The sequence below is a fragment of the Mercenaria mercenaria genome, unplaced genomic scaffold (assembly GCF_021730395.1).
Source record: "Mercenaria mercenaria strain notata unplaced genomic scaffold, MADL_Memer_1 contig_3595, whole genome shotgun sequence".
Classification (NCBI taxonomy): Eukaryota; Metazoa; Mollusca; class Bivalvia; order Venerida; family Veneridae; genus Mercenaria; species Mercenaria mercenaria.
Window position 1 is genome coordinate 11,456 of NW_026461749.1, and position 20,595 is coordinate 32,050.

General features: G+C 34.8%; 1 protein-coding gene across 1 annotated transcript in view; it reads left to right on the forward strand.

Annotated features, from left to right (window-relative positions):
• Positions 1 to 274: 274 nt before the first annotated feature.
• Positions 275 to 20,595, forward strand: part of LOC128553217 (protein mono-ADP-ribosyltransferase PARP14-like) — a gene marked incomplete at its 3' end in the record, with an annotated part of 46,384 nt that continues 26,063 nt past the window's right edge. The window contains exons 1-5 of the mRNA XM_053534336.1: positions 275 to 661; positions 2,574 to 2,639; positions 5,814 to 6,008; positions 6,886 to 7,092; positions 7,639 to 7,853. Coding sequence (XP_053390311.1) covers positions 526 to 661; positions 2,574 to 2,639; positions 5,814 to 6,008; positions 6,886 to 7,092; positions 7,639 to 7,853 — 819 coding nt within the window. The remainder of the gene's footprint in view (positions 662 to 2,573; positions 2,640 to 5,813; positions 6,009 to 6,885; positions 7,093 to 7,638; positions 7,854 to 20,595) is intronic.

Here is a 20,595-nt window from a genome sequence, read left to right on the forward strand (position 1 = left end):
TATATATTATATTATCTCCCCTTGACTCACTAAAAGCAGGGTTTTTCGCCCTGATTTAGTAAAAAGCTGGAAATGTTTATATTCAAAAAGTATTAAAACCAGAATCCCCAAATGTCACATAATTATTAATATGCACATGCCCTCTGCTCAAATTTAGTATTATCCCTCTTGACTCAGTAAAAGCAGAGTTTTTCCCTTGATTCGGTCAAAAGTTGAAAATGCTTATAAAATTTTAACTAGAATCACCAAAATTATTAATGAGCACATGAAATAAAATTCGTCAAAGCGAACTGTTCATGCCCATACTTAGAAGCTGTCAAACGCCGCCCACATCAGTTCTCTCTGTGCTTTGATTGTCTGTTATACTGAACACACATGCTATGCCAGATATTTCTGGTAAATTTAAAACAGATACAAAACTGAAAATAGTGGGATGTTAATATTTAAGGTCAAGGGTAATCGTACGCATATCATTTGTTAGTTTCAGAAAAGGACCACAAATCCTCGGCACTTAAAAGTTCTGGCATGGATTCTGTTGCTTGTAAGGCCGTGTATTATACAGTTGGAAACGTGCGTGTTACTGTAAAACAAGGTGATATTACTAAAGAGGACACAGATGCCATCGTAAACAGCTCCAATAAAGACTTGGATATGAGTCAAGGTAACTAAGAATTAGCCTGGGAATCCAGTCTGACAATTTCTAACTTTTTTAATACCTGCAAATTGACAGCCTGGGGAAACCTGTTTTCCAACCGCAGCGCCACCTATATTACACCCGAAATATGCGGGTGTTTGATAAAGAACGATAACTTCTGAAAGCAATATACCATGGCTAAAAATAGAAACGGAATTCTCACGGAAAAGACAGATCGGAATCGTGTACTTCCGAAGGTTTCCGAACATTTCCGGGCCATAGACAAATACCAGTTTGTACCTCCCATAGCTTTTCCAGCAAGTTGTAACAACTTTTATATATATCAGTATAAACTTAAATTTGCGTGATAGCTATCAAGAAGTTATATTAATGCAGACCTAGTGATCTACGGAAATTGCCGAATTTTCGGCATCATTGCCTCGTTTCCATTTCAAACAAGCGCAAATCTGATCACATGTTAATTAGGCTAATTATAGAAAATCGATAATCGGTAGTAACATGGAAACTCCTTCACATTTCCCCAGGCGTTGATAATATCAGAAAGTCGATGAATGCCAATTAACACTAATTAGCGCAAATTAAGTGATCTTTAATGCATAGTATTAGGTATGATTTCTTCTGACAAAGCACAAATATTATCAACGGCTTCCCAGGCTAACTAAGAATATACATACTGTATTATTTTCATGCAGATCCGCAATTTAACAATTTTTGATACGTTTTAAATTCAATTTTAAAATCTTGAATTCATTCAAATTTATAAACTTTATCTTTTAATTTCGAAAATATAGCATTAAATTTTTCAAAAAAAAAATGTGTTACCTATATTATCCTCCTTCGAAGGTGGCAGGATACAGATTTTGCGTTGTCCATTCCTCACATATTGTATTATCCCCCTTGAACAAGTAAAACAGGGTTTCCCCATTGATTTGGATCACTGTTTGGCGTCAGGATCACTTCAATAGCTTCAGAGTTTCAGAGCCCGTTAATTGTTTTACAAAACATAAATTATCACATAAAAATAATTTATTAATGGATCTTCAGGTAAATGTATATAATTATCATTATATTATTATACCAGATTTATATAGCGCCCTTTTCATGATAAACATAATCAAAGGCGCTTTACATATATCAAGCGCAGCCACACAGGGCGCGAAATTCATCCTCTACACAGAGCGATCTGACCAGAGGGACAGAGTGAGATAAAGACCCCAGAACAGATAGAGAGAAATCCTTTTTAGATACTGGCCTGTCCGGCTAACTTAGCCTAGCTCTTTACGAATAGACAGTCTGGTTCTTTAACGTGCCTAATGTATAGCACCGATACAGGCGAAGCCGTCTTTCCTTTGAAGAACCAGTACAGGCCTCTTAGTTAGGTGGGAGATAATCAAGACCATCTCAGAAATTTCCAGTGCCTGGACCGGGATTCGAACCCCGAACCTCTGGATTGACAGTCAAGCGTGTTACACAAGACCATCGGTCCACCTAATGTACAGCAAATATGAAACACTACAGGGTGGTAGCATGCACAACATTTTTCAGGATATTGTTTAAGTATCTGCAGAGTTGTTGCCCTTTAATTGTTATAAATGTCATAAATTCCACATAAATTTACCTATGTTGAACTTTAATACAAATGTGACAGTTTTACACAAACTTTTGTCAGGATAACTGAACTAACTTTATAGTTATTCCCTTATTTTCTATAATGTTTATGAATTTAAAAAGAATTAATCACAATACATTCAAATCAGTCAGTGAACAAACAAAACCACGGCACAATCCCATTGTCTATAACATATGTATATCTGGAAATCGAATATCATTTTCAATATATAGTTTCCTTATTCATAAAACAACTTACTTGGCGGGGGATTTTAATTTACTGAATTTGCTTGTTATTATCTAATTCTAGGAGGTGTTGCACAGGCGATAAGAAAGGCTGGAGGTCAAGAGCTTGATACAGAACTTAAAAGACTAAGTATGTTATAGAGATAAACGTTGTTAAACAAAAAAAGCTAATTCTGTGCATATTTCTGTTCAGTTTTTATATTATTATTTATAATATTTTCGATTTATTAAGTGTTGAGGTTTTAGACAATGGTAATAGTTTCATAAAAAGTCTATTAACTCCCTGGGGCCGAAATGCGACTATAGGCGTTATATTTTCTACCCCTGTAGCGTCGATATGCGACTATACGCGCGTTATCAGGACTCCCCAGGACGGCGATTGACGAGTATAGTCGCGGCACCGAGATCATGATGATTGCGATAAGTACTTGTTAATTTTTGATAAGTTTGACAAAAGCAAAATCACTTTGCATACGGCTATTATTTCTTTGATGTAATAATTACTAGTTGTGCTAATAATTAGTCCCCTCGTTAAAATAAATGTCTGTAACTATGCGGTAATGTAAATGAAATAAAATCTCCGCTGTGTTTCGTTCATACTGTATTTCAAAAGAGTAATTTAAAAAATAATGTCGTCGGCCAGAGATCTTTCTTAAAATGAAGAAAATATTTATTTATTACCATGCTGATTCTGAAATATCAGTTCCGTCGGATGATGATTCCGACGATGCGATTGCATTATCAGACAAATGAATGGTCGGAAAATGTTAAGTTTTAGAAGGCTGAAATATTGGTACACTTACATCACATACGATACAAATGGATTAAAAATAACACAACAAAGCATGTTTCATAAAATACAAAAAAAGTATATGTAAATAAACGCATGTTTGTAAATTTAATAATTATTCAAAGATGGATGTAAATATTACAACTTAACTGTCTCAGCGCGTGACACACAACATTTGTGTACATGTTTAGAAATAGATTATACATCAAAATAAACCACTGATATTCACACAAAAACGGGTGTACTAATAAACTTTGATAATGTGGCAGTTGAGTCCTATAAGTCCAGGGGTGTTCAAAGATAATCCGTCATAGATCTGTTGCAAAGCAATTATTGGATTTACCTGTATTGGACAATAAACAGTGTCGATTGTATTAAGGTCAACTGCCACATTAACAAAGTTTATTAGTAAATTTATGTAATGCTGATGTAAATATTCAGTGATGCATTTCTATTTATTGGATTTTAATGTTCAAGTATCTATTAAACGCAGTAGGTGTGTTAAATTGTGAATATTTCGAAGTGAAAATTGTGTTCTATTTGGATATAAGCTACGGACGAAATTAGATATAAAAATATTTGTTCAAACTTCGAGTATTTTGTAAGTATATTTTAATTTACACCCAAGTTAATAATGTTTCCCTGCATGATTTCAACGGACTGTATGCGGGTGTGATTATGATAAGGTTAGATAATGTCTTCGACTCCAGGTGGTAATTCTTATCCCGCCGCAGCAGGTATGTTACGATATCGGCCTCAGGGAGTTAAATGATCCTAGGTTTGACCCAACGTGTTAAACTGGATAGTTTTAAGAACTTGCCCTGGATTCTATTAGGAATCTGCTGGAAAGAAATAACATACATTTTTTGGAAAGAATGCAACTTTTGAACTGAATCAAAGTTTGAGTTATCAAAGAAAGATTCTTGTTTCCCTTCATGGGTTTGGACAATGAGAACGCCTTTCCTCTGATTTATATTTTAACTGACAACACTTAATTCATTTTGATAAGTGTAGCGTTATATTGCATTTGGTCACATGCTTGACGTCGTGAGAAGGAATAAAGTTGTTACCTAGATTTAGTATTACACTAGTGTAATAAAGCTTTTGACATTGACGTTGTTTTATGTGTAGGAGACGTTTGTCGAATTTTCTTGGTCTATAATAGGTAAAGAAAGAAGAACTTTCAATGTTAAATTCAGCAGGAAAATCATACATGTTATCGAAAGAATATTACATTTGTGTCTTTCCACATAGAATTAATTAAACTCGATAAATAAAACTGATAAAATGCTTGGTTCATTGTGTGCGTCTTTTTATGCCCCCTTCGAAGAAGGAGGGGTAAATTATTTTGCAGCTGTCAGTCGGTCAGTCGGTATGTAGATCAATCGGTTTCTGGATGATAACTCTGCTTTGGCCTAGGATCATGAAAGTTGATAGGGAGTTTGATCATGACCAGCAGATGACCCTAATTGCTTTTGAGGTCAATAGCTCAAAGATTCAGGTCACAGTTACCCGGAACATTTAAACGGTTTCTGGATGATAACTCAAGAACACTCAGGCCTAGGATCATGAATGTTGAAAGGGTAGTTGATCATGACCAGCAAATGACCCCTATTGATATTGAGATCAGTTGGTCAAACGTCAAGGTCACAGTGACCTGGAACATTTAAACTGTTTTCGGACAATAACTTGAGAATATTTGGGCCTAGGATCACGAACCTTAATAGGGAGGTTGATTATGACCAGCAGATGACCCCTATTAATTTTGAGGTCAGTAGGTCAGTTAAATCGTTTCCGGACGATAACTTAAGAACGCTTGGACCTAGGATCATGAAATTTAATAGGGAGGTAGATGACCCCATTGATTTTGAGGTCAGTTGAACGAAGTTCAAGGTCACAGTGACTTGGAACAGTTAAACTGTTTTCGGACAATAACTTGAGAACGCTTGGACCTAGGATCATGAAATGTAATAGGGAGGTTGATCATGACCAGCAGATGACTTTATTGATTTTGAGATCAGTAGGTCAAAGGTCAAGGTCACAGTGACCAAGAATAGTAGAACTTTTTTCACAATAACTAGAGAATGCTTTGGTCTAAGATCACATTTGATACGGAAGTCAATTTTGACTGGTAAATGACCCATAATTATTGATTTGAGGTCAGTACGTCAAATGTCCAGTTCACTTTAACCAAATAATTTCTCTTTTCTTGTGCAGTTACTGAATGCATCAAGGGGGACATTTTGTGTTCTTTGAGCTCTTGTTTAACATTTTTTTCAGTCTACTGAATGACAGTGTTTGCTTGTAGCAATGCCCAGCTTTATAGTGCTGCCTCACTTGAATATCACGCCGTAGACACGTAACATGATATCCCAATGGGTGACACAGTCACATTATACTGACACCAGATTAAAGTTCATATCATTATAAAATTATTTAAATATCATATTCTGCAATCTGAACAGAGTTTACAGTGTTTTATGTCATTTATCCATTGTTATTTACTTCTTGTAGGACAGACAATGAAAAACGAGCAGATAGTTGTATCAGAAGCCAAAGGCCTTGGATGTAAAAACATTATACATATAACAGCCGTAGAAATGTCAACAGTAAATTATATTGATAAATGGAATTCTGTCATTATCAGATGCCTTCAAGAAGCTGACAAATGTCTCTTTACAAGTATTGCATTGCCAGCTCTTGGCACAGGTTACATACTAAATGCTTAGTATTCATTTATTACTTATTTTATCTCCCCTATAGGTGAGGGAGACATATTGCTTTTGCCTTAGCCGTCTGTCCGGATAAAGCTTGTCAGGCTTTCACAGGTCAAACTGCTGGCCGGATTTCTACGAAACTTCACAGGAATGATTAGTACAAAGTCTACTTGTGCATGTCGTCGACACGTTCCGCTTCGCTGCACAGAATGGCCCCAAGAGCTAAAATTAGAAAAATCGTGTCTGACTTTCACAGGTCAAACTGCTGGCTGGGTTTCGACGAAACTTCACAGGAGTGATCAATATTAAGCCTAGTTATGCAGTTATGCATGTCGCTGGCACTTTCCATTTCGCCGCACAAAATGGCCATTCCAGAGCTAGAAATAGAAAAATCTTGTCCGGCTTTCACAGGTCAAACTGCTGGACAGATTTCGACGAAACTTCACAGGAGTAATCAGTACCAAGCCTAGTTGTGCATATCGCCGACACTTTCATGCTTTGCTGCACAAAATTGCAGCCAGAGCTAAAATTTACATGGAGGAGACATTAGTTTTAGTGACAAAAACACCTTCTGGTTACTTTTTAATTCAAAAGAAATTTAAAATCCATTCTTCATTATATACCCAACGAAAAGCTTTAACTGACTCTTAATGCATCAATTTATCAGATACTAAATTTCTAAATTTTGGAATATCGTCTTTTTGAAATGCTCGCCTGGTTAGTTTTATAGGTAAATTTATACAAATTAAAATAGATGGACTGGTTAAATCTCAAAAGTATCACCGAATATGAAATGTAAGGGGGTGGGGGACACTAGAAATGAAAAATGCACTAGAAATAACATTTTAAAATAAAAATGATATCATTAGGTTTAGGAATGACAGCTGCTGCTAGTGCTGATATGATAATGAAAGCCATTGTAGAGTACCAAGGAAATATACAGCATCATGTAACAGATATTCGTGTGGTTGTTTATCAGTCAAGCATGACTGAAGAGTATCAAAAAGCAGCAAAATATGCCACATGTCGAAATAAATTGACAGATAGTGATGGATCAGTGCCAGGAAATGTTGTAGGTCAGTGTAGATTATTTTATATTTTAAGATCTTTAGTTTTAGTGATAAGTATATCAAAACAATTGTGGCGAAACAGATTTTATTTGTGCTTACTGTTTTGTATAACAGCCATAAAACAGGTGCTGTAAATAAACTTTTGCAAATAAATTCTAAACATAAACTATACCCAAATTTCATATTTGAAAATATCCACTAAATAGACTGGACCATGTAATTAATTTATAACTGTAACTAGAAATACCATGTAATTGTAGCCTGATATAGATATCTTTAAGATGAATATATTTGATGACGATCCTCTACATTTACATCAATATCTTAAAATAATTTAGTGGAAGATGAGCATACTACAACATACTTAGATATTCAACTGAAAATGCTTCCTACAGAAGTAAGTATTTAGAGGATAGAAGTTTGACTGATGTGTTATTTATTAGCTTATACCATGTTATGAATTAAATAATTTCTGACTGACTTATTGAACTGGAAGACTTTTAAACTTAATCAGCTGTATTCCGTCACATGCAATATCCTTATATCCTTCAGATAAAACGCAAAGGTCTGTTATACTTGGTGCTGAAACATCTGCCTTGCAACTAAAAGAAGATGTAGTAGATCCAGATAAAGTCACCCTGGCTATCATCGCTTTGCACCCTGGTGATATTGACCGGATAACACGTAAACTAACAAAACGATTTAAAGAAAAGCAAAAAGTTAAAAAGATCAAAGAGGATATCATAAAGAAAATGCACGGAAAGCAGGTAGCTTGATATTGGCAAAATGTATTCTTTATGATACTTTGCTCAAATAGATTTTAGTTTCGTTGATTGTCCGTCGTCTGACCGTCCGTCCCTCGTCTACAATTTCTTTAAAGAACGTCTCCTAAACCACCAAGCCAGTTCCAACCAAATTTCACAGGAATTTTCTGATGATCCTCTTTCGGATTCCTTTAAATCTAAGTCCTTGCAAAAATTTTCAACCAAAAGGAAAAATTTAAAAATCTCAGAAACTGCATGCCCAATTTTGTTATAATTTCGCAGCAGTGATCTTCCATTAATTTCCTTCAAATCAGTCTGTTTTGTTAAAAGAAACATCGCTGCCATAGGGACAGGCTAGTTTTTTCCGGTATGGATATTCTTCTGTGTAACCGCTGGTCAGATTTCAAAATAACTTGACAGCAGTGTTCCATGGGAGATCCTGTACAAAATGCCTTCACATTGTTCGGTTTCATTAAAACACATGGCCGCCACAGGATGATACTAGTTTTCCCTATATATATATATATATATATATATATATATATATATATATATATATATATATATATATATATATATATATGATTTTTTTTTCATATTCCTTTCCTCTGAAACCACTGGCCTGATTGTAAAATAATTTTCACGCAAATGTTTCTTGGGCGGCCCTCTACCAAATTTCTTGAAGCTCCCACCAAAATTACCATGTACCCCAGCCCCAAAATCGTTTTTATGCCCCCTAACATTTATGTGGGGACATATAGCATTGCTACTGTCCATACATACGTCCGTCCTGAAATCTTGTGTGTCAAACTCCTCCCACACTATTAGCCTGATTACCCTCAAACTTTCAGAGATGAACAACCTAAATGTGCAGATGACCATTTTTACTATTTTTACTACTGTTATTGCCCTTTGATAGTTGTTGCTATATAGGATTGTATGGTATGTGGGGGCATTATTGACCTATGGACACCTTATAACCCTTTGTGGCGATTAGCCCAAGAGTGAACAATACGGTTCAGATTCTTTTAATACGATTTGCCTAAAAGCAACAGTAAACAACCGCCCCCGAAATAGACAAAACATTTCCGCAGAACAGTAATAACATGTATAGCATATGTATATGAATAGTTGTTCAAACTACATAGAATACTATAATTTCTACGTGATTTTGTAAACGATTATGTCACGCAGCTCTCTGTTATCCTTTCAGATAACATTAGAAAATAGTACATAATAAAGGGTAAATTAATTCGCCCCCTATGAATGAAATATCCGTATGAATGGACCTTTTTCGTCTTGGGCAAGGTAAAACTCAATGGCATAATACACAAACTGTGTAATATGCAGAGATAAAGCTAATAACAAAATAAATACAATATTTCTAATCAAAATTTTATCGAAACACTTAGATAATGTTCATGTTGTTTCAATGGAAATGGGGTTCTAGCGACCATTTCGTTATTACTTACGACCTGTGTCTATAAATTGCTCATCAAACAAACACTGATTCCGAGCACAGTTTCATTCATAACAAATGTCGATTTGAATTATACTATACATTATTAATTATATGTTTCAATTTTTTTTTTCAATCATGAGATTATGTGAAGAACTTCGAAAATTTGCCATACAGGATCGAAATTTTGCTATATCTACAACAGTAACATACTTCTCAACATTGTACATAGGTTTAAAATGTATATAATGACAAAGTTTACTACTTCCATTGCATCTAGTCCTCCAGTTTTGAACATATTGGTCTTTCAACCTTTGTTCAAATTGAAACAGAAAATAGCGTGGGTTAGCGACTTCTTGGCGTTCCCAAATATATCCAAACCCGTTAGTATATAAATATTGTTTTACATCTGTAACCCAATTTATATAACCTAAATTATCATAACATAAAAGCATTTCATAGCACAATTTGATATATCTGTTTCTAGGCAAAGTAAGCAAACGCATCCAATATTTGATACAACGTTTAGCTGAATATATATACAAGGGGAACCTACCAACGTTCCCAAGAACAGCATCGTTACATGCACTTCTGTTCACTTTAAGAAAGCGTTTACACGCATATACCTGTATTGATTCGACACATCGCATGTTTTTGTCCCCATAGTTCTGAACCATATAGTAACACAGCCGCAACTTTTGTATCAAATTTTTTAAGGAACGTTTTATAAGGTAAACATTACAAATTTTGTAGAGAATTAAAAATATATATCAGAACTTTTTTTCGCTTTAACCGACATAGCTTCAGCTTTTTGTACAATGATAGTCTGTTAGAAAAATATATTCCAACATAGGTAAAACCATTCACAGTATCTAATACGTTATTACCAAAGAACCAGCGTTCTCTCCTCGCTAATCGTCCACCTCGCTTAAAGACCAGTACTTTTGTTTTAGAAATATTTACTGTAAGTTTACTTGAATTACAAAAGGTTTCTAAAATATTTAATTGCCTTTGTAACCCAACTACAGTATCTGCTAGAAGAGCAATATCATCTGCGAACATAAGTAGGAATATTTCCATAGTATCAGGAAATAACTGGATGCCTCTAGTATTGTTTTGACATAACAAAGTATACAATTCGTTTATAAACATGGCAAACAAGATGGGACTCAAGTTACACCCCTGACGTAGTCCAACAGGGCAAGAAAATATACTGGTAAAACCTTGTTGTGTTCTAACACATGCTTTAACAGACACATAAATGGATTGTATAGCCTTGTATAAATGACCTTGAACACCATTGTTTTTCAAAATATCATACAATACTGGCCGGTCAACCAAATCAAAGGCTTTCTGAAAGTCAATGAAAGCTACGTATATCGATTTTCCTTTTACACTTAAATATTTGTTAACAATAGAATACAGTATAAAGGCGTTATCAACTGTACAATAACCAGCCCTAAATCCAGCTTGTCATTCTGATATTCTACTGTATGCTTCTACATAGAAAGTTTACCTTTTGGTAATTATTGATATGTAGACTTTACTTAAAATATCTAACAAAGCAATACCCCTGTAGTTATTTGGATTGCTAACACTTCCCTTCTTATGCAGCGGAATAATTATTGACTTGGCCCACTCATCTGGAAATTCACCTTTTGCAAATAATATGTTGAACAATGTTCGTATAAAAGGTAATAATACATTTACACCATAAACTATATGCTGTGGAATAAGGTAACCACCAGATGCCTTGCGTATATTTAAAGACTTTACAGTATTTACAATCTCGTCATCTGTTATACTAGAATTAAACACTAAGTCCTAGATCTTATCGATATTTATATTCATATCAATATCTCTATCGTCCTGTTCATAATCAATATTGTCATCAGCAACATTCGATGCAAACAAGTTGCTAAAATGTTCAAACCAGCTGTTCAAAGATATATTTGGTTGCGACTTGGGTTTATCTGTCAATTTCTTCAATTCACGCCAAAACATCTTTGAATTATTTACAACAGATTCTATTTTAGACACATATTTTTTATTATATAAATAATGTTTCCGTCTACACATATTTTTATAAACATGTTTGCTATTTATATAGTCGTTCAAATTATTTTCACATCGGCTGGACCGAAACTTTTATAAAGCTTTTCTACTCTGTAATTTTGCAGCTTTACAATCACTGTCAAACCATAGTTTATTATGTCTCCCCCAGGAGACATATTGTTTTTGCCCTGTCCGTCCGTCCGTCCTTCCGTCCGTCCGTCCGTCCGTACGTCACACTTCATTTCCGAGCAATAACTGGAGAACTATTTGACCTAGAACCTTCAAACTTCATAGGGTTGTAGGGCTGCTGAAGTAGACGACCCCTATTGTTTTTAGGGTCACTTGATCAAAGGTCAAGGTCACAGGGGCCAGAACATTGAAAACCATTTCCGATCAATAACTAGAGAACCACTTGACTCAGAATGTTGAAACTTCATAGGATGATTGGCCATGAAGAGTAGATGACCCCTATTGATTTTGGGGTCACTCCGTGAAAGGTCAAGGTCACAGGGGCCCATTTCCGATCAATAACTAGAGAACCACTTGACCCAGAATGTTGAAACTTCATAGGATGATTGTTCATGCAGAGTAGATGACCCCTATTGATTTTGGGGTCACTTGATCAAAGGTCAAGGTCACAGGGGCCTGAACATGGAAAACCATTTCCGATCAATAACTAGAGAACCACTTGACCCAGAAAGTTGAAACTTCATAGGATGATTGTTCATGAAGAGTAGATGACCCCTATTGATTTTGGGGTCACTTGATCAAAGGTCAATGTCACACGGGCCTGAACATGGAAAACCATTTCCGATCAATAACTAGAGAACCACGTGCCCAGAAAATTGAAACTTCATAGGATGATTGTACATGCAAAGTTGATGATCCCTCTTGATTTTGGGGTCACTCCATTAAAGGTCAAGGTCACAGGGGCCTGAACATTGAAAACCATTTCCGATCAATAACTTGAGAACCACTTGACCCAGAATGTTGAAACTTAATAGGATGATTGGTCATGCAGAGTAGATGACCCGTAACGATTTTAGGGTCACTCTGTGAAAGGTCAAGGTCACAGGGGCCTGAACATTGAAAACCATTTCCGGTCAGTAACTTGAGAACCATTTGACACAGAATGATGAAACTTCATAGGATGATTGGTCATGCAGAGTAGATGACCCCTAACGATTTTAGGGTCACTCTGTCAAAGGTCAAGGCCATAGGGGCCTGAACATGGAAAACCATTTCCAATCAATAACTTGAGAACCTCTCGACCCAGAATATTGAAACTTCATAGGATGATTGTTCATGCAGAGTAAATGACCCATATTATTTTTAGGGTCACTCCGTTAAAGGTCAAGGCCACAGAGGCCTGAACATTGATAAGCAGTTCTGATCAATACCTAGAGAACCACTTGACCCAGAATGTTGAAACTTCATAGGATGATTGAACATGCAGAGTAGATGACCCCTATTGATTTTGGGGTCAGTCTATTAAAGGTCAAGGTCACAGGGGCCTGTTCATGTAAAATCATTTTTTGGAAATAACTTGAGAACCACTTGACCTACAATGTTGAAACTTAATAGGATGATTGGACATGCAGAGTAGATGACCCCTATTTATTTTGAGGTCACTCGATCAAAGGTCAAGGTCACAGGAGCCTGAACAGTGACTTGAGAACCACTAGGCCAAGAGTGTTGAAATTTAGCGGGATGACTGGACATGCCAAGTAGATGATCCCTATTGCAGTCAACCATCAGTGTCTCTTTGACTTTCGCTCCTGACCCCTATTGACTTCTTGCCTATAGGACTTTGCATTGGGGGAGACATGCGCTTTTTTACAAAAGCATTTTCTAGTTTTTCTTACGAATAATCGGCCTTCTTAATTTTTGAAATCTAGCACTGCTATCTACTATTGCCGTTTCCAATTCGCCTACAATAACGTTTATATCAATATTACTGTCGTCTAGCATGATATCTATCGGGTTGAAACAACCATTCAGTATATTTTCCGATAAACATTGTAAATACTCCTTACAATTGTCATCATTTAGATTGTAACACAAGTGCAGATTCTCGTCAGTTGTCACGGGTGTGTCACCATGACTTAATTTCAAACTAAGACTTATAGGCATGTGATAACTCTCCGTGTTCGGTGAAATCTGAAACTGTTGAATGAGGTCAATTAAGCATTTAGATGTTATAAAATAGTCAATAGTACTACAACCATTACTATTAACGAAGGTATAGCCATTACTCTCTGGGTGCAAACCAAAACGACCGTTTGTTATAATACAGGAATACACTTTACAGAATTCTATAAGCTCATGACCGAATTTATTCATCTGGGTGTCAGACGAAGACCTTGCAAGAACTACCTCACTATCAATAATATCTCTTAATTCCGTTAATTCTGGTATATTGACAGAACATGTAACATAGTCTAGAGCGTTAGCAGTTCGGGCATTAAAGTCACCATTTAACAACAATTCTGTATCAAGTAACTGATTTGTAATAACACAATCCTCCAGTTCTTATAACCCCGTCATATCCTTATTATCATAAAACGGAGAATTTTCTAGTGGTATATACAATGAAACATATAGAACATCTCTATCTGTGGTCAGTAATGTTTTATCAAACAACAGCATAACACCAAAAGTAAACCATTCACATACACGTTTTACAAAAGATGTCATATCACCTTTAATTAAGACAGTAACACCGCCCATATGCCTTCCACCAGCATTTGATTTTTAGCACTACATGAATACACGTTATATTCAGGAAAATATTGTTCACAATAATCTGATTCCAGCTCCCATGTTTCTTGAATACCAGTGACGTCATGACTTTTCAAAAAATCCAACATGTCAAAATTATTTAACTTTGATTTAAAACCTTCTATATTCCATGTTAATAAATTAAGTGTATCTCCTGTATGTATTGGGCTTTGACCTTTATCCTATTTTTTGGTGTGATTGACCTCCAAAGAGACCGTCTCCATGGCTTCAACATCAGGTTCAATGGCCTATCATCTGTTTCTATCTCTTCAAGTCCAAATATTCGCAAAGAGCCTATAAATCTATCTGATTCAATAATATTTAATTGGTGTTCAATATTACTTAACCGAATTTCACGCAAATCATCAGCTAATGAGAGGGAAGCCGTATCACTCTGTAATATTTCTTGGTTGTGGTCCAAATACTCTAATTTACCCTCCATACCTCGTAGCCTATCTTCGACGCGTTTCTGTTCAGATTCAACAGCTATAACTTTTGATCTAATTGAGCTCATTTCAGATTTCAAACTTATCAATTCAGTTTTAACACTCTGGACTTCATTTTTGACTCCTCGAATTTCATCTTTGGTTTCCGATATAGCTTTCAAATTTGTTTGTGTATTTTCGTCAGTGATACTACTTTCAGTTTCTGGTCCAGGGTTGGATTCAACTTCTGACGCCAGTACAAGCAATCGTTCAGAATATGATCCACACAGAACACCAAACTGAGAGCACCCACATAAAGAGATAGTTCCTGGTGATATATTTGATGCCCCGTCACAGCCTTCACAAACATTTATTGATGTTACTGCATATTTATCTAGAACATATCTATGGCCATATATCACTACGTACAGTACAAGCATACTAAACAAGCAGTACAGATTACACGCTAAACTTCTCCAATGGATGTCTGTCCCAGAAATGTTTGCAGAATATTTGCCATATTTTTGACGCCTAGTATGCTTTCTGACGCGTAGAGCATATATACCAATCCTGGCACGATATAAAGAGACATCAATTCCCATAACGGCGGTCAATTGAGTGTATATATTGTAATATATTGTTACTAGTTCCGCTTAGCTTATAATTTTGACCCTCCTACGCTTCCGTAGAATAAATCATTAATACTGACCCAGGTAGATTATAGTTCTGTTCATACACAATAGAGATCTTCAATACAGTCGATGTACAGGTAAATCAATTATGTAACGGCTATGTTTAATAAATGTATTACCTTTACTAGGTATGTTTTTGCATATAAAACAATAAATAAGGAGCAAAAAATATGTATCAGGTAAAAGGGATGCATAAGTATTTCAGATCAGTTGCAATCTATAGGTTCTAGGGGAGGTAAGCGCTGCGTGGAATTGCCACAGTAAAGGTGAGAAGAAACAAATGACCACATTTTACGATTTGTATACCGAAACAGCGTACATGTTATATTTTGTTACAGAAATAATGTATACATTTACAATTGAAACTATAATTTTATTCGATTTAATGGCAGTTTGTTTGTTTGTTTTGTTGTTGTTGTTGTTTTTTTTTTTTTTTGGTAATTTTTATACTAAACAAGTTCGTTTTAGAAACATTCTGACGAATGTAATAGTAATGTTTAATAATTAATTGCATTAACTTGATACAGTCTTGAAGTTAACATTGTTTCGCAGTGTGTTGCATTTTCAAACAACTTTTACCGTGTCGTTCTTTTTTTAATGTTTGTTTAATCTATGTTATTTCCTCAAGCTCAAACAGAGAAAATTTCAAAGTGATAACCAGGCCTGCACAAAACAATCGCAGAGAATTCATTATACCAAATATTTTGATAAAAGAAATTTCAGAGTATTGCGTAACAATTATAAAACACAAAATAAAACTGTCGATAACATTTTTTCTTTGGAGCCTCAAGTAAAAGGATTTAATCGGACAGAAATTAAGCTCCAACTTTGAAAAATTATGGCCTTTCTCTCTGCATTCAAAAAAAACATACGGCAGAGGTAAAACCTACCTACATTTCTTCCACAGTATGTAAACTAAAGAATAAATGCAAAAAAAAAAAGAATTTTTATACCACATTTAACTCAGTATTTTCAAAGATGTCTTAACCCTCACCTTTCTGTATCAGAAGTTCAATTCACTTTAAACAGCAAGAAATGGCTAATCAAATTAAACATTTCCTCTTTTGTACAACAAATCAGTAATATGTCTTGAAAAAAACCAGTTCATCCTTCTAGAAAAAAGAAATATAATGATCCTACTGGGGCTTGGACCTACGCTCTCCTGAAATAAGTTAAAGTAGGTTTTTTTGGCTCAAAAAAGGAGGTACACTATTATGGGTCCGTCAATTTTCCTAACCATCGTATTAGGGAAGGAACAGGACTAGACCATAAACATTAACAGTCCGGTTGGTAGTAGGGTTCGAACTAACAATTTCCCTCAGACCAACAAGAAATTCGCCCCATCAGTACTTCAGTGCCTTGATTGTTATATGGAATATAGAGAAAAGTTTTTGTGTCAAACTCTTTCCACACTATTAGCCTGATTTGCTTCAAACTTCCACAGATGAACAACCTAGATGTGCAGATGACCATAAATGAATGATTTTTTCTGTGACTAGTTTACTGCAGTTATGGCCCTTTGATAGTTTTGTAATATATAGAGTATAGAGATAATATTGTGTGTCCAACTCCTCCCGCACTATAAGCCTAATGTGCTTCGAACTTTCACATATGAACAACCTAGATGTGCAGATGACCATAAAGGAAGATTTTTTTTTCTGTGACTATTTTACCACAATTATGACCCTTTGATAGTTTTTGCTAAATGTATGAAATATAGAGAAAAGGGTTTGTGTGTCAAACTTCTCCCACACTATTAGCCTGACTTGCTTCAGTCTTTCAAGGATTTCAGCTTGATGAGCAGATGGCCATAAAGGAACGATTTTTTTCTGTGATTATTTTACTGCATTTATTGCCCTTTGATAGTTTTTGCTATATAGGATGGCATGGTATGTGGGGGTACCCGTGTCCTATGGACACATTTCTAGTTATTTTTTAAGTCTTGTGTTTCTTGTTAAATGAATAAATATATATTTTTCACTGTTTCTTGATCTTGTTTTCCTGTGTCATCATTAAGCTTCCTCCCCACCCTACAACCACACAATGTCATTACCTACTTAATGTAGTTAGTGGAAACTTTGAAAGACTCTGTCAGAAAAAGCTGGCGCTATTTCAAAAGTATTTCAAATATTTTCAGGCATGCTGTGAAAATGATGTGACCGATCTAGGGCCATCATGCCCTTCTCGTTATATTTTATCCTGGTATAATTGCGAAAAACCTTGGTCTTATAAAATCACCAGCTTCGGTGATATTATTTTCCTTAAAGAAAGTTATCTTAAAACGTAGCTTAGCAAGTGCAATCGTTTTTGGATAAAATGCTGTTCTGGTAATAAATATCAGTTGACAAAAAAATACAATGCCTATATTAATTTAGACCGATTCAATTTATCATAAGCATCCTTCATGTGGCCTTTGCGTTATAATATGCTTGTCTTTTGAATGCTTAGTAAATAGTGAAAAAACATGACCTTATTAAGGCTTTAAACAAAGATCCTTTTAAAAAAATGTTTGTAATTGATACAAATCGTTCGTTTAATTTACAATAGTTCAAATGTATTCATACGTTTCATTATTATGCCTTCCCTCCCCCCCTCCCACACACACCTCACTGTGGTAGACATATTGTTTTTGCCCTGTCCGTCCGTCACACTTCATTTCAGATCAATCAATGGAGAATCATTTGACCTAGAACCTTCAAACTTCATAGGGTGGCAGGGCTTATGGAGTAGACGACCCCTATTGTTTTTAGGTCACTCCATCAAATATCAAGGACGCATGGACCTGAACATTGAAAACCATTTCCGATCAATAACTTTAAAACCACTAAACCCAGAATGTTGAAACTTCATAGGATGATTGGACATGCAGAGTAGATGACACCTGATGATTATGGGGTCACTCTATTAGAGGCCAAGGTCGCAGCGGGCAGAAAATAGAAATCAATTTCCGGTTAATAACTTGAAACCCATTTGACCTAGAACCTTCAAACTTCATAGGATAATAGGGCTTACAAAGTAGATGACCACTATTGTTTTTGGGGTCACTCCATCAAAGGTCAAGGTCACTGGGGGCTAAACATACATCTCCAGCTTTAATTATATTTGACTGGCTTATCATAGTAGGTTGTCCCCCTTGAAAATTATCCGATAATCAATAGTGGTTTCTCTATTGATATTACTTTGAGCAATAGATTATATAGGAAATTTATTTTTAATGATTAATTTCAAATATGTCTTTTCGTTTGTGAATATTTTACCAGATATGACAGAAAACTTCGATTTCTTCTCTTTAATTCAATGTGAAAATATTTATTCTAACTGAACATCTTCTTGCTTCAAATTTTGTTTTAAAAGTATCACCGTAGCTTATATTGAACATATGGTGAAAAACAGTAAACTTTTCAATTTCTTTTACTTTAGAGGCCAATAAATCATATTTTCCAAAGCATGACAATTTATTATTACATATGTAGGTATTCTTGACTTTATAAACAATACAATAATATAATTTTAAGTGTAATAGGGTAAAGGCTTCTTGCTTCCATTTTACTTCGAAGTGTATCAAGAAATAAAAAACTTGTGGATTTCTTAAAGTTCTGACGTAACTGAAACCGTCTTAATTTACGGAACTGCATATACCAACAACTGATGTACGATTCAATATAGTCTTTTGAAATAATAACGTTCATAATTGTCTAATTAGTCCAAAAAATAAAAATAAAAATAAAAATAGAAAAAATGAAAAGAACAGAATAGAACAGAGCTTTGATTTTCCACCAAACGGTTTATGAGAACAATACGAATCAACATAAATTACATAATTTCCGACTGAAAGTTAAATATCTTTGGAATATTGAAACATTCGACGACAGGAGAAAAACTACTTCAAAGAATAATTTTCTAATGAAATAGTGTAATTAGGAGCTCATTGAAAGCTGGTGAGGGGGGGGGGGGGGAGAGAGAGAGAAAGAATGTGTACATTTATTTAAACAAAAGACACAGCATGGTTTCCACGATGTGCAAAGAAAGGGTGAAATTAACAGACGCGCAATTTCATGTCTATTTTAGAAATGAAATCCAAGTTTGAAAAAAATGGCATGCTTTCCATGAGTTTGTACGCTAGGATTATCTCTTAAGTACGACCTACATTTTTGTCACGATTTTGTGCGTGGAAAGCAAGAAACACAGCCACCTTCACAGCTAAAGGCTTTAGTTTACACGATAAATTTGATTTCATGATTGAATTGTATAGTATGTACAAACACATATCTGAATGCATGTTTGGTTTATGTATAATCAAGTAACTTCGACACTATAAATAAGTAGACAGGATGAATCAGAGATAATTGTTTAAAAAATGAGTTAGGATCTCTATGATACACACTCACCAATGCTGATCAGAAAAAATCAGAAACTTGATGCATAATTCAATAAATTCTTTCTTTCTTTGATTTCTATGAAAAACCTTGGATCAAGACCAGTTAATAAAACATGTGTGTGTCTGTTTTAGTAACATGTATGCTTTTTTTAAGTTTGTTAAATTGCTCGAGTTTTTCTTTTACATTGCCTGTCAAATACAGTATTGCTTAGTTTATTACTTTATTTTATCATGTTTTAAAGAGTAAACTTCTAAACATGAAAGTTAAACAAAAGTACCATTATGTGGACAAGAACAATCAGTCAAAATGGGAATACATGTATCTTCACACAATTTTTGTTTTTCTCGAGGAAAACTATTATGTATACATGTGTTTGTGGGAAAGCTCGTTTATGAAATAATTTTCGGATTTTTGGCGGAATTCAAAGTTTCAAAAGAAAACAAATATATATAGTATAAGAAATAGCGCTTCTGGGACACTTTTTACCATTTATCAAAAAATTGAAAAAAAAAAAATTATTTTTATCTAAAAAATATTTTTCTAAATCTATTTTTAGTAACGTTTACAGTGTAAACGCTTATTTTTAGATTACTTGTTGTATTGAGATGTGAAATATGAAATAATTAATTGTTCATCGGGTATATATTGAAAGTAAAATTTGGATTAAATTTAAATACATATAATATAAATGAGTTTACAGAATAAAATATATTGTTTGAAAGAAAGAAAATTCACCGACAATTTAAATCCTCATTATGTTACAGCAAAAACGGGAGAAAAATGATAATGGCTACCTGTTCATCTTGTGGAAGAATGAAATCAAAGTTTGTTAGAAGTACAGGGGGTAATTTAGATATTCATAAAGCAATGTTACCTTTATTACCTAAGAAAGGTTGAACACTTCCAGGATATAACTATTGTGGACCAGGAAATCCTTTAGATAATGGACCTCCT